Below are 13,434 nucleotides of genomic sequence, written 5' to 3'. Positions count from 1 at the left end.
TTTTGGAATAGAGCTAACCAATTTGAGAAGGAAAATGACATTGACCTACTTACAAGATCACAGGGAAAAATATGTCAAGCAACTTCTGAAGAAGAGTCAAAAAGCATAGAATCTTATAATAATATTTTGCTGGTAGTTTCAACAGATGGAGCCAACAAAGTTTGCGAGGGAAATATTTTTAGTGCAATATAATATTTAATGAGAATATTTTGCTATGACTGCTTAATTATTCAGGTGAGCGATACAGGCCCTCTTGGGCCTCTTGTTGTATTTAAGTTAGTTTCTCTGAAACTATAAGTGCTAGACCAACCAAACTTGACATGTACATTGATGATCAAAGCAGGGCACAGGCAGGACACATCAATTCAAATGGCTTGTTAGAATATTCCTTTAATGTTTTAAATCCTACATACAGACTGATGTAGAAGTTCTGATAGGATTGTTTGGGGCTGAATTTGTAATTGAGTTTATATATTTCTTTTTTACCAGCTGAATACAGCAACAGTTCGAAATCCTCAGACAGGAGTGATAGAAACAGCCAGTTATAGAATCAGCAAAAGGTACTAAGGGCTGTTATCAATGTTCTTCTTTGTTTTTCTGGCGCTAGCTCGGCCGGGCAACAGTTCACAATGCAAAGACTGGCAAATTAGAAACAGCTACATACAGGATCAGTAAAAGGTGAGTACTATACACAAAATCAGTAAAAGGAGAAAACTACATACAGGATCAGTAACAGATACGTACTACATACAGCATAATTAAAAGGTGAGTACTACATACAGTATCAGTAACAGGTAAGTACTACATACAGCATCAGTAACAGGTACGTACTACATACAGGATCAGTAACAGGTGAGTACTACATGTACTACATACAGGATCAGTAAAAGGTGAGTACCACATACAGGATCATGACTAAAAGGTGAATACTACATACAGTATCAGTAACAGGTAAGGACTACATACAGCATCAGTAACAGTTGAGTACTACATGTACTACATACAGTATCAGTAACAGGTAAGGACTACATACAGCATCAGTAACAGTTGAGTACTACATACAGGATCAGTAACAGATGAGTACTACATACAGGATCAGTCACAGGTGAGTACTACATGTAGGATCAGTAACAGGGGAGTATTACATACAGGATCAGTAACAGGTGAGAACTACATACAGCATCAGTAACAGTTGAGTACTACATACAGTATCAGTAACAGGTAAGTACTACATACAGCATCGGTAACAGGTACGTACTACATACAGGATCAGTAACTGGTGAGTACTACATACAGGATCAGTAACAGTTGAGTATTACATGTACTACATACAGGATCAGTAAAAGGTGAGTACTACATGTAGGATCAGTAACAGGGGAGTATTACATACAGGATCAGTAAAAGGTGAGTACCACATACAGGATCATGACTAAAAGGTGAATACTACATACAGTATCAGTAACAGGTAAGGACTACATACAGCATCAGTAACAGTTGAGTACTACATGTACTACATACAGTATCAGTAACAGGTGAGTACTACATGTACTACATACAGGATCAGTAACAGATGAATACTACATATAGGATCAGTAACAGGTGAGTACTACATACAGGATCATGGCTAAAAGGTGAGTACTACATGCATGATCAGTAACAGGTGAGTACTACATACAGGATCAGTAACAGGTGAGGACTACATGTACTACATACAGGATCAGTAACTGGTGAGTACTACATACAGGATCAGTCACAGATGAGTACTACATACAGGATCAGTCACAGGTGAGTACTACATACAGGATCATGATTAAAGGTGAGTACTACATACAGGATCAGTAACAGGTGAGTATTACATACAGGATCAGTCACAGATGAGTACTACATACAGGATCATGATTAAAGGTGAGTACTACATACAGTATCAGTAAAAGGTGAGTACTACATACAGGATCATGAGTAAAAGGTGAGTACTACATACAGCATCAGTAACAGGTGAGTACTACATACAGGATCAGTAACAGATACAAACTACATACAGCATAATTAAAAGGTGAGTACTACATACAGGATCATTAAAGGTGAGTACTACATACAGGATCAGTCACAGGTGAGTACTACATACAGGATCAGTCACAGGCGAGTACTACATACAGGATCAGTAACAGTTGAGTACTACATACAGGATCAGTAACAGTTGAGTACTACATACAGGTTCAGTCACAGATGAGTACTACATACAGTATCAGTAACAGTTGAGTATTACATGTACTACATACAGGATCAGTAACAGGTGAGTACTACAAACAGGATCAGTAAAAGGTGAGTACTACATACAGGATCATGATTTAAGGTGAATACTACATACAGGATCAGTAACAGGTGAGTACTACATACCGGATCAGTAACAGGTGAGTACTACATGTACTACATACAGGATCAGTAACAGGTAAGTATTACATACAGTATCAGTAACAGGGGAGTACTACATACAGCATCAGTAACAGGGGAGTACTACATACAGTATCAGTAACAGGGGAGTACTACATACAGGATCAGTCACAGGTGAGTACTACATACAGGACCACATACAGGATCAGTAACAGGTGAGTAGTACATACAGTATCAGTAACAGGTGAGTAGTACATACAGTATCAGTAACAGTTGAGTATTACAAGTACTACATACAGGATCAGTAACTGGTGAGTACTACATACAGTATCAGTAATAGGTGAGTACTACATACAGCACCAGTAACAGATACGTACTACATACAGTATAATTAACAGGTGAGTAGTACATACAGTATCAGTAACAGGTGAGGACTACATACAGGACCAGTAACAGGTGAGTACTACATACGGGATCAGAAACAGGTGAGTACTACATACAGCACCAGTAACAGATACGTACTACATACAGTATAATTAACAGGTGAGTAGTACATACAGTATCAGTAACAGTTGAGTACTACATGTACTACATACAGCATCAGTAACAGGGGAGTACTACATACAGTATCAGTAATAGGCGAGTACTACATACAGCATCAGTAACAGGGGAGTACTACATACAGTATCAGTAATAGGCGAGTACTACATACAGCATCAGTAACAGTTGAGTATTACATGTACGACATACAGGATCAGTAACAGTTGAGTACTACATTCCGGATCAGTAACAGGTGAGTATTACATACAGTATCAGTAACAGTTGAGTATTACATGTACTACATACAGGATCAATAACAGTTGAGTACTACATACAGTATCAGTAACAGGTGAGTATTACATAAAGGATCAGTAACAGGTGAGTAGTACATACAGTATCAGTAACAGGTGAGTACTACATACAGGATCAGTAATAGGTGAGTACTACATACAGCTTCAGTAACAGGTGAGTACTACATACAGTATCAGTAATAGGTGAGTACTACATACAGCATCAGTAACAGATACGTACTACATACAGCATAATTAACAGGTGAGTAGTACATACAGTATCAGTAAAAGGTGAGTACTACATACAGTATCAGTAACAGGTGAGTACTACATACAGTATCAGTAAAAGGTGAGTACTACATACAGCATCATGAGTAAAAGGTGAGTACTACATACAGCATCAGTAACAGGTGATTACTACATACAGGATCATGATTAAATCTGAGCATTAAATACAGGACCAGTAAAAGGTGAGAACTACATACAGGATCATGATTAAAGGTGAGTATTAAATTAGTACATACAGTATCAGTAAATGGTGAGTACTACATACAGCAACAGTAACAGGTGAGAACTAAATACAGTATCAGTAACAGACACGTACTATATTCAGCATCAGTAACAGGTGAGTACTACATACGGGATCAGTAACAGGTGAGTACTACATACAGCATCGGTAACAGATACATACTACATACAGCATAATTAACAGGTGAGTACTACATACAGGATCAGTAACAGGTGAGTACTGCATACAGGATCAGTAAAAGGTGAGTACAACATACAGGATCATGATTAAAGGTGAGTATTAAATACAGGATCAGTAAAAGGTGAGTACTACATACAGGATCAGTAACAGGTGAGTACTACATACAGGATCAGGAACAGGTGAGTACTACATACAGGATCATGATTAAATCTGAGTATTAAATACAGGATCAGTAAAAGGTGAGTACTACATACAGGATCAGTAACAGGTGAGTACTACATACAGTATCAGTAACAGGTGAGTATTACATACAGGATCAGTAACAGGTGAGTATTACATACAGTATCAGTAACAGATACGTACTATATTCAGCATCAGTAACAGGTGAGTACTACATATGGGATCAGTAACAGATACATACTACATACAGCATAATTAACAGGTGAGTACTACATACGGGATCAGTAACAGGTGAGTATTACATACAGTATCAGTAACAGGTGAGTATTACATACAGGATCAGTAACAGGGGAGTACTACATATGGGATCAGTAACAGATACATACTACAGACAGCATAATTAACAGGTGAGTACTACATACAGCATCAGTAACAGGTGAGTATTACATACAGGATCAGTAACAGGGGAGTACTACATATGGGATCAGTAACAGATACATACTACAGACAGCATAATTAACAGGTGAGTAGTACATACAGTATCAGTAAAAGGTGAGTACTACATACAGGATCAGAAACAGGTGAGTACTACATACAGGACCAGTAACAGGTGAGTACTACATACTAACAGATACGTACTACATACAGCATAATTAACAGGTGAGTACTACATACAGTATAAGTAACAGGTGAGTACTACATGTACTACTTACAGGATCAGTAACAGGTGAGTACCACATACAGGATCAGTAACAGGTGAGTATTACATACAGTATCAGTAACTGGTGAGTACTACATACAGGATCAGTCGCAGGTGAGTACTACATACAGGATCATGATTAAAGGTGAGTACTACATACAGGATCAGTAACAGGTGAGTATTACATACAGGATCAGTAACTGGTGAGTACTACATACAGGATCAGTAACAGATGAGTACTACATACAGCATCAGTAACAGGTGAGTATTACATACAGGATCAGTAACTGGTGAGTACTACATACAGGATCAGTTGCAGGTGAGTACTACATACAGGATCATGATTAAAGGTGAGTACTACATACAGGATCAGAAACAGGTGAGTACTACATACAGGATCATTAACAGGTGAGTACCACATACAGGATCAGTAACAGGTGAGTACTACATACAGGATCAGTACCAGGTGAGTACTACATACAGGATCAGTAAAAGGTGAGTAGGTGAGTACCACATACAGGATCTGTAACAGGTGAGTACTACATACAGGATCATTAACAGGTGAGTACCACATACAGGATCAGTAAAAGGTGAGTAGTTGAGTACTACATACAGGATCAGTAACAGGTGAGTACTACATACAGGATCAGTAACAGGTGAGTACTACATACAGGATCAGTAACAGGTGAGTACTACATACAGGATCAGTAAAAGGTGAGTACTACATACAGCATCAGTAACAGGTGAGTACTACATACAGTATCAGTAAAAGGTGAGTAGGTGAGTACCACATACAGGATCAGTAACAGGTGAGTACTACATACAGGATCAGTAAAAGTTTCATCAATCCAACAAATCAGTAGTAACAGAATGTAGAGAACATCCTTATTTCTTTACAGTGCCTGGTTAAAAGATGAAGATGACCTTGCTATAAGGCGAGTAAACAGTAGAATTGAAGCAGCCACTGGCTTAGACATGTCAACTGCAGAAGATTTACAAGTGAGTATTGTCTACAAGGTATTGAGACCTGTGCCTTGATCTCTGTTTAAGCATGAGGAGTCATACATATGACTAGTTCTGGTAGGGTGAGTAATTTTAAAGGGAGTCACACAGACGACAGGGACTGGTAGGGTAAGTAATGTTATAGGGAGTCCCACAGATGACAGAGACTGGTAGGGTGAGTAATTTTAAAGGGAGTCACACAGACAACAGGGACTGGTAGGGTTAGTAATGTTATAGGGAGTCCCACAGACGACAGGGACTGGTAGGTTGAGTAATGTTATAGGGAGTCACACAGATGACAGGGACTGGTAGGGTTAGTAATGTAATAGGGAGTCCCACATATGACAGGGACTGGTAGGGTTAGTAATGTTATAGGGAGTCACACAGACGACAGGGACTGGTAGGTTGAGTAAGATTATAGGTAGTTCCACAGATGACAGGGACTGGTAGGGTTAGTAATGTTAGAGGGAGTCACACAGACGACAGGGACTGGTAGGGTTAGTTATGTTTTAGGGAGTCACACAGATGACTGGGACTGGTAGGGTAAGTAATGTTATCGGGAGTCACACATATGACAGGGACTGGTAGGGTAAGTAATGTTATAGGGAGTCACACAGACGACAGGGACTGGTAGGGTTAGTTATGTTTTAGGGAGTCACACAGATGACTGGGACTGGTAGGGTAAGTAATGTTATAGGGAGCCACACAGATGACAGGGACTGGTAGGGTTAGTAATGTTATAGGGAGCCACACAGATGACAGGGACTGGTAGGGTTAGGAATGTTATAGGGAGTCACACAGATGACAGGGACTGGCAGGTTTAGTAATGTTATCGGGAGTCACACAGATCACAGGGACTGGTAGGGTTAGTAATGTTATAGGGAGTCCCACAGACGACAGGGACTGGTAGGTTGAGTAAGATTATAGGTAGTTACACAGATGACAGGGACTGGTAGGGTTAGTAATGTGATAGGGAGTCACACAGACGACAGGGACTGGTAGGGTTAGTTATGTTTTAGGGAGTCACACAGATGACTGGGACTGGTAGGGTAAGTAATGTTATCGGGAGTCACACATATGACAGGGACTGGTAGGGTTAGTAATGTTATAGGGAGTCCCACAGACGACAGGGACTGGTAGGTTGAGTAAGATTATAGGTAGCTCCACAGATGACAGGGACTGGTAGGGTTAGTAATGATATAGGGAGTCACAAAGACGACAAGGACTGGTAGGTTGAGTAATGTTATAGGGAGTCACACAGATGACAGGGACTGGTAGGGTTATGTTATGTTATAGGGAGTCACACAGACCACAGGGACTGGTAGGGTTAGTAATGTAAAGGGAGTCACACAGATGACAGGGACTGAAAGGGTTAGTAATGCTATAGGGAGTCACACAGACGACAGGGACTGGTAGGGTTAGTTATGTTTTAGGGAGTCACACAGATGACTGGGACTGGTAGGGTAAGTAATGTTATAGGGAGTCACACATATGACAGGGACTGGTAGGGTAAGTAATGTTATAGGGAGTCCCACTGATGACAGGGACTGGTAGGGTTAGTAATGTTATAGGGAGTCACACAGATGACTGGGACTGGTAGGGTAAGTAATGTTATAGGGAGTCACACAGATGACAGGGCCTGGTAGGGTTAGTAATGTTATAGGGAGTCACACAGATGACAGAGACTGGTAGGGTTAGTAATGTTATAGGGAGTCACACAGATGACTGGGACTGGTAGGGTAAGAAATGTTATAGGGAGTCACACATATGACAGGGACTGGTAGGGGTAGGAATGTTATAGGGAGTCACACAGATGACAGGGACTGGTAGGTTTAGTAATGTTATAGGGAGTCACACATATGACAGTGACTGGTAGGGTTAGTAATGTTATAGGGAGTCACACAGATGACTGGGACTGGTAGGGTAAGAAATGTTATAGGGAGTCACACATATGACAGGGACTGGTAGGGTAAGTAATGTTATAGGGAGTCACACAGATGACAGGGCCTGGTAGGGTTAGTAATGTTATAGGGAGTCACAGGTAGGGGAAGTAATGTTATAGGGAGTCCCACTGATAACAGGGACTGGTAGGGTTAGTAATGTTATAGGGAGTCACTCATATGACAGGGACTGGTAGGGTTAGTAATGTTATAGGGAGTAACACAGATGACAGGGACTGGTAGGGTAAGTAATGTTATAGGGAGTCCCACTGATAACAGGGACTGGTAGGGTTAGTAATGTTATAGGGAGTCACACAGATGACAGGGACTGGTAGGGTTAGTAATGTTATAGGGACTCACACAGATGACAGGGACTGGTAGGGTAAATAATGTTATAGGGAGTCACACAGATGACAGGGACTGGTAGGTTTAGTAATGTTATCGGGAGTCACACAGATGACAGGGACTGGTAGGTTTAGTAATGTTATCGGGAGTCACACAGATGACAGGGACTGGTAGGGGAAGTAATGTTATAGGGAGCCACACAGATGACAGGGACTGGTAGGGTTAGTAATGTTATAGGGAGTAACAAGGGAGTTGTTTTGTTTCTCTGCCACGAAGTGGAAGGGAGACTAAGGTCTTGCTTTTCTGGCGACAGCGGCAACAAGTTTTCAGGTAACCTGGTCTGAAGGACCAAGGTGAGATTATGCCATACTGTGGCGTCCGTCGTTCATCCATCTTCCGTCCGTCCATCAACAATTTCTTTAAACGACTTATTCTTGTTAACCACTAATTGGAATTCAACTAAATTTGACTGAAAGCATCCCTAGGTGTTGGGGATTCAAAATTGTACAAATGGTGGGGCTTACCCCCCAGGGAGCTTAGGGGCGGGGCCAAAGGGGGGCAATTTGGCTATATTGCTTTAAGCGACTTCTTCTCTGGAACTAAGTAGTGGATATCAATCATATTTGATCAAAAGCAATCATGGGAGACAGGGATTCAAAATTGTACAAATGGTTGGGCTGACCCCCCAGGTGGCTGATGGGCGTAAAAGGGGGCAATTTGGCTATATCGCTTCAAACAACTTCTGTAGAGCTATGCACTGGATATCAATCATATTGGACTGGGAGCATTCCTAGGTGGTGGGGATTCAAAATTGTACAAATGGTGGGGCTGACCCCCCAAGGTGCTGAGGGGTGGGGCCAAAAGGGGGCAATTTGGCTATATTGCTTTAAGCGACGTCTACTCTAGAATTAAGTGATGGATATCAACCATACTTGACTGGAAGTATCCCTACGTGGTGGTGATTCAAAATTGTACAAATAGTTGGGCTGACCCCCCAGGTGGCTGATGGGCGTAAAAGGGGGCAATTTGGCTATATCGCTACAAACAACTTCTGTAGAACTATGCACTGGATATCAATCATATTGGATTGGAAGCATTCCTAGGTGGTGGTGATTCAAAAATTGTACAAATGGTGAGGCTAACCCCCCTGGGGGCTGAGTGGCGGGGCCAAAAGGGGGCAATTAGGCTTTATTGCTTTAAGCGACTTCTTCTCTGGAACTAAGTGATGGATATCAACCATATTTGACTGGCAGAATCCCTAGGTGGTGGTGATTCAAAATTTTACAAATGGTGGGGCTGACCCCCCAGGGAGCTTAGGGGTGGGGCCAAAAGGGGGCAATTTAGCTATGTTGCTTTAAGCGACTTCTTCTCTGGAACTAAGTGAAGGATACCAACCATATTAGACTGGAAGTATCCCTAGGTGGTGGCAATTTGGCTATATTGCTACAAACGTCTTCTTCTGTAGAACTATGCAATGGATATCAATCATAATTGATCAAAAGCTTTCATGGGAGGCAGGGATTCAAAATTGTACAAATGGTGGGGCTGACCCCCCGAGCTTAGGAATGGGGTCAAACAAAGTTTATTACTTGGTTGAAATCCCCACTGTATAGCCATAGATACAATTGCTGAGAATAAAGAGAAGGATACACATCTGCTTCCAGGATGGCCCTAGGGTCTAGCCCCACCCTTAGAAACATAGTCCCTGGGCCATAACTTTAAAACGGTTGAGATCCCCACCCCAAAATTATGTATACAAATGCTGGGCATAAAGAGACAAATGCATTTATGATATTAGAATAGACCCTTGGGTCTGAGTGAACCCCGACGGACCTAGTTTCTTAGTCACAGCTTGGAAACAGTTGAGATTCCCAACCTATAACCATATTATATACAATTACAGAGTATAAAGAGATGAATGCACATATGCTTCCAGGATGGCCTTTGGGACTGCCCCACCCTTGGAGACTTAATCCCTGGGTCATAACTTCGAAATGGTTTAGATCCCCACCCAAAAACTAAATATACAATTGTTGGGCATAAAAAGACGATTGCAGTCATGATATTAGAATTGACCCCAAGGTCTGCCCCAACCTTGCAGACTTAACCCCTGGGTCATAACTTAGAAACTGTTGAGATCCACACCCCATCCACACCCCAAAACTATAAATACAAATGATGGGCAAAAAGAGACGAATGCAGTCATGATATTATAATTGATCCTGAGGTCTGGTCACAACCCTAGGGACCTAGTTTCTGAGTCACAGCTTGGAAACAGTTAAGATCCCCACAACCATACATAAAATTGCTGGGCATGAAAAATCTAATACAGATATGCTACATATTCCCTTGTATAGCTGACATGTTTTTGTGTATTTCCAGATTGCTAATTATGGCCTTGGTGGACATTATGAGCCTCATTTTGATTTTGCCAGGGTAAGTAATTTCCACTGACATCATCTGCCTAAAAGCCAAGTAAGCTTACCTGTCAAGGTGCAATATTCGTTTGATATTTCCTTTTGAATACGAGTCGTCCAGAATGACCTACTGAACTTGATTGGGAGCATCCATTGTCAACCGGTACTTTGATAATGGTAGTAGAGCTGCCTTGGGCCCAAATAATGGTAGTAGAGCCGCCTCAGGCCCAAATAATATTAGAACAGCCACCTTGGACCCAAATATTGGAAGTACAGGCTCCTTGGGCCCAAATAATTGAGGTAGAGCCTCCTCAGGCCAAAATAATATTAGTACAGCCCCTATGGGCCAACAAAATGGTAGTGCAGCCTCTTCGCCCAAAATAATGTCAGAACACCCGCCTCTAGCCTGAATAATAGTAGCAGAGCTTCCTCAGGTCCAAGGTCACTGAGGACTCCACTCTTGGTTTTATAGAGTTTATAATTATCCTATCAACAGCTAAGGTCACTGAGGGCTCCACTCTTGGTTTTATAGAGTCTAACAATCTAGCAACAGCTAAGGTCACTGAGGACTCCACTCTTTGTTTTATAGAGTTTATTATCCTAGCAACAGCTAAGGTCATTGAGGACTCCACTCTTGGTTTTATAGAGTTTATTATCCCATCAACAGCTAAGGTCACTGAGGACTCCCCTCTTGGTTTTATAGAGTTTATTATCCTACCAACAGCTAAGGTCACTGAGGACTCCCCTCTTGGTTTTATAGAGTTTATTATCCTACCAACAGCTAAGGTCACTGAGGACTCCACTCGTGGTTTTATAGAGTTTAACATCCTATCAACAGCTAAGGGCACTGAGGACTCCACTCTTGGTTTTATAGAGTCTAACAATCTAGCAACAGCTAAGGTCACTGAGGACTCCCCTCTTGGTTTTATAGAGTTTATTATCCCATCAACAGCTAAGGTCACTGAGGGCTCCACTCTTGGTTTTATAGAGTCTAACAATCTAGCAACAGCTAAGGTCACTGAGGACTCCCCTCTTGGTTTTATAGAGTTTATTATCCCATCAACAGCTAAGGTCACTGAGGACCCCACTCTTGGTTTTATAGAGTTTATTATTCTATCAACAGCTAAGGTCACTGAGGACTCCACTCTTGGATCCTCTGTTGTCTGGCCAGAAAGCTTTTTACTTTTTACAACTTCTTCTGAATGATCAGGAGGCCCAGGATAATGATATTTGGCCAATAACATGCTGGGATGAAGGGCTTCCAACTTTGGTCAAATGAATGACTTTGACTTATATTCAAGGTCATAGGGGTCATTAGCCAAAAGGCCCAGGCTGATAATATTTTGCAATTAACATGCTGGTATATTTAACACCAATAAACAACTTCTTTTGAATAACCAAATGCCCAAGGTGATGATATTTGGTCAGAAACATACTTCGATGAAGGGCTATCAAGTTTGTTCAAATGAATGACCTTGACCTATATTCAAGTTCATGGGGGTCAAATCTGTTTAAAATATATACAGTACTTCTTCTGAATAACCAAATGCCCAGGCTGATGATATTAAGCCATTATTCAAGGTCACATGGGTCAAATATATTTAAAATCTTTAAAGACTTCTTCTAACTAACCAAAAGGCCCAGGATGATGATATCTAGCTAGTAACATACTGGTATGAAGGGCTACTAAGTTTGTTCAAATGAATGACCTTCAACCATATTCAAGATCACATGGGTCCAATTTATTTCAAATCTTTAAACGACTTCTTCTTAATAACCAAAAGGCCCGGGATGATGATATTTGGCCAGAATCATGTTGGGATGAAGGGCTACCAAGTTCGTTCAAATGAATGACCTTCACCTACATTAAAGTTCACAGGAGTCAAATATGTTGAAATCATTTAAACAACATGTTTTGAATAACCAAAAGGTCCTGTGTGATAACATTTTACCAGAAGCATGCTTGGATGAAAGGCAACCAAATTTCTTCAAATAAATTACCTTCACCCATATTCAAGGTCACAGGAGTCAATTTTCTTCAAAATCCTTTAAACAGCTTCTTTTGAATAACAGAAAGGTCCAGGGTGATGATATTAGGCTAGTAACTTTGAGGCATGAATTGTTTCACCCACTTTAAAAGTAACAGGTGTCAAATATATCTCCTGATTATAAAAAAAGTAGCTAGGATGATGCTATTTAACCAGTATCATATCATGCTGGAATGAAAGGTCTGAAAAGTTTCTTCAAAAGAATGACATAAATATATTCAAGGGCATAGGGGTCAAATTTGGTAAAAACTTGAAATGATTTCTTCTGAATAATAAAAAAGCAAAGGATGGTGATATATGACCAGTAGCATGCTCAGGTGAAGAGCTATCAAGCTTGTTCATGTGAATGACATTGACACACTTTTAAGGTCACATCTGGTCAATTGTGTAGCTATGTTTCAGTTCAATTTAAGGGGACAATTGTGAGGGGAGCGATGCAGGCCCATTGGGCCCCTTGTTTTGTGTGGTCTCCCTGGGGGCAGAGGAGTTGGGCTCAATAGTGGTAAATCTTTGAAATCCTTCCCTTTCGGTACGATTGGAGGGATTTTAACTAAATTTTGTGTAAAACATCCTTTTGGAAAGGGGACTCAATTTTGTATCAATAGAGGGTTTGGTCCCCCTAGGGCAGAGGGCCAGTGCCCAATAGAGGGGACAGAGCACTAGGGGCAGCGCCCAATAGGGTGGACAGAGCATGAGGGTCAGTGCCCAATAGGGGGGAAAGATCACAAGGGGCAGTGCCCAGTAGGGGGGACAGATCACGAGGGACAGTGCCCAGTAGGGGGGACAGACAGGAGGGGCAGTGTCCAACAGGGGGGACAGAGCATGAGGGTCAGTGCCCAATAGGGGGGAAAGATCACGAGGGGCAGTGCCCA

General features: G+C 41.3%; 1 protein-coding gene and 1 long non-coding RNA gene across 3 annotated transcripts in view; both read left to right on the top strand.

The window, feature by feature from the left end:
• Positions 1–13,434, top strand: part of LOC110465071 (prolyl 4-hydroxylase subunit alpha-1-like) — a gene marked incomplete at its 5' end in the record, with an annotated part of 56,855 nt that overhangs the window by 34,550 nt on the left and 8,871 nt on the right. The window contains 3 exons of the mRNA XM_021520652.1: positions 490–560; positions 5,710–5,809; positions 10,480–10,533. Of these exons, the coding sequence (XP_021376327.1) occupies positions 490–560; positions 5,710–5,809; positions 10,480–10,533 (225 nt within the window). The remainder of the gene's footprint in view (positions 1–489; positions 561–5,709; positions 5,810–10,479; positions 10,534–13,434) is intronic.
• On the top strand, positions 3,851–5,002 carry LOC110465062. Of its 2 annotated transcripts, none has more exons than XR_002464574.1 (3): positions 3,851–4,430; positions 4,692–4,720; positions 4,956–5,002. It is a non-coding gene; the product is annotated as an uncharacterized LOC110465062 (long non-coding RNA). The 2 variants fall into 2 exon arrangements; XR_002464575.1 differs by having other exon boundaries at positions 4,925–4,973.

Source organism: Mizuhopecten yessoensis, unplaced genomic scaffold, assembly GCF_002113885.1.
Source record: "Mizuhopecten yessoensis strain PY_sf001 unplaced genomic scaffold, ASM211388v2 scaffold1543, whole genome shotgun sequence".
In the NCBI taxonomy this organism is placed as follows: domain Eukaryota; kingdom Metazoa; phylum Mollusca; class Bivalvia; order Pectinida; family Pectinidae; genus Mizuhopecten; species Mizuhopecten yessoensis.
The sequence above is the reverse complement of the archived record's forward strand: the minus strand, read 5'-3'. Positions and strand labels throughout refer to the sequence as shown.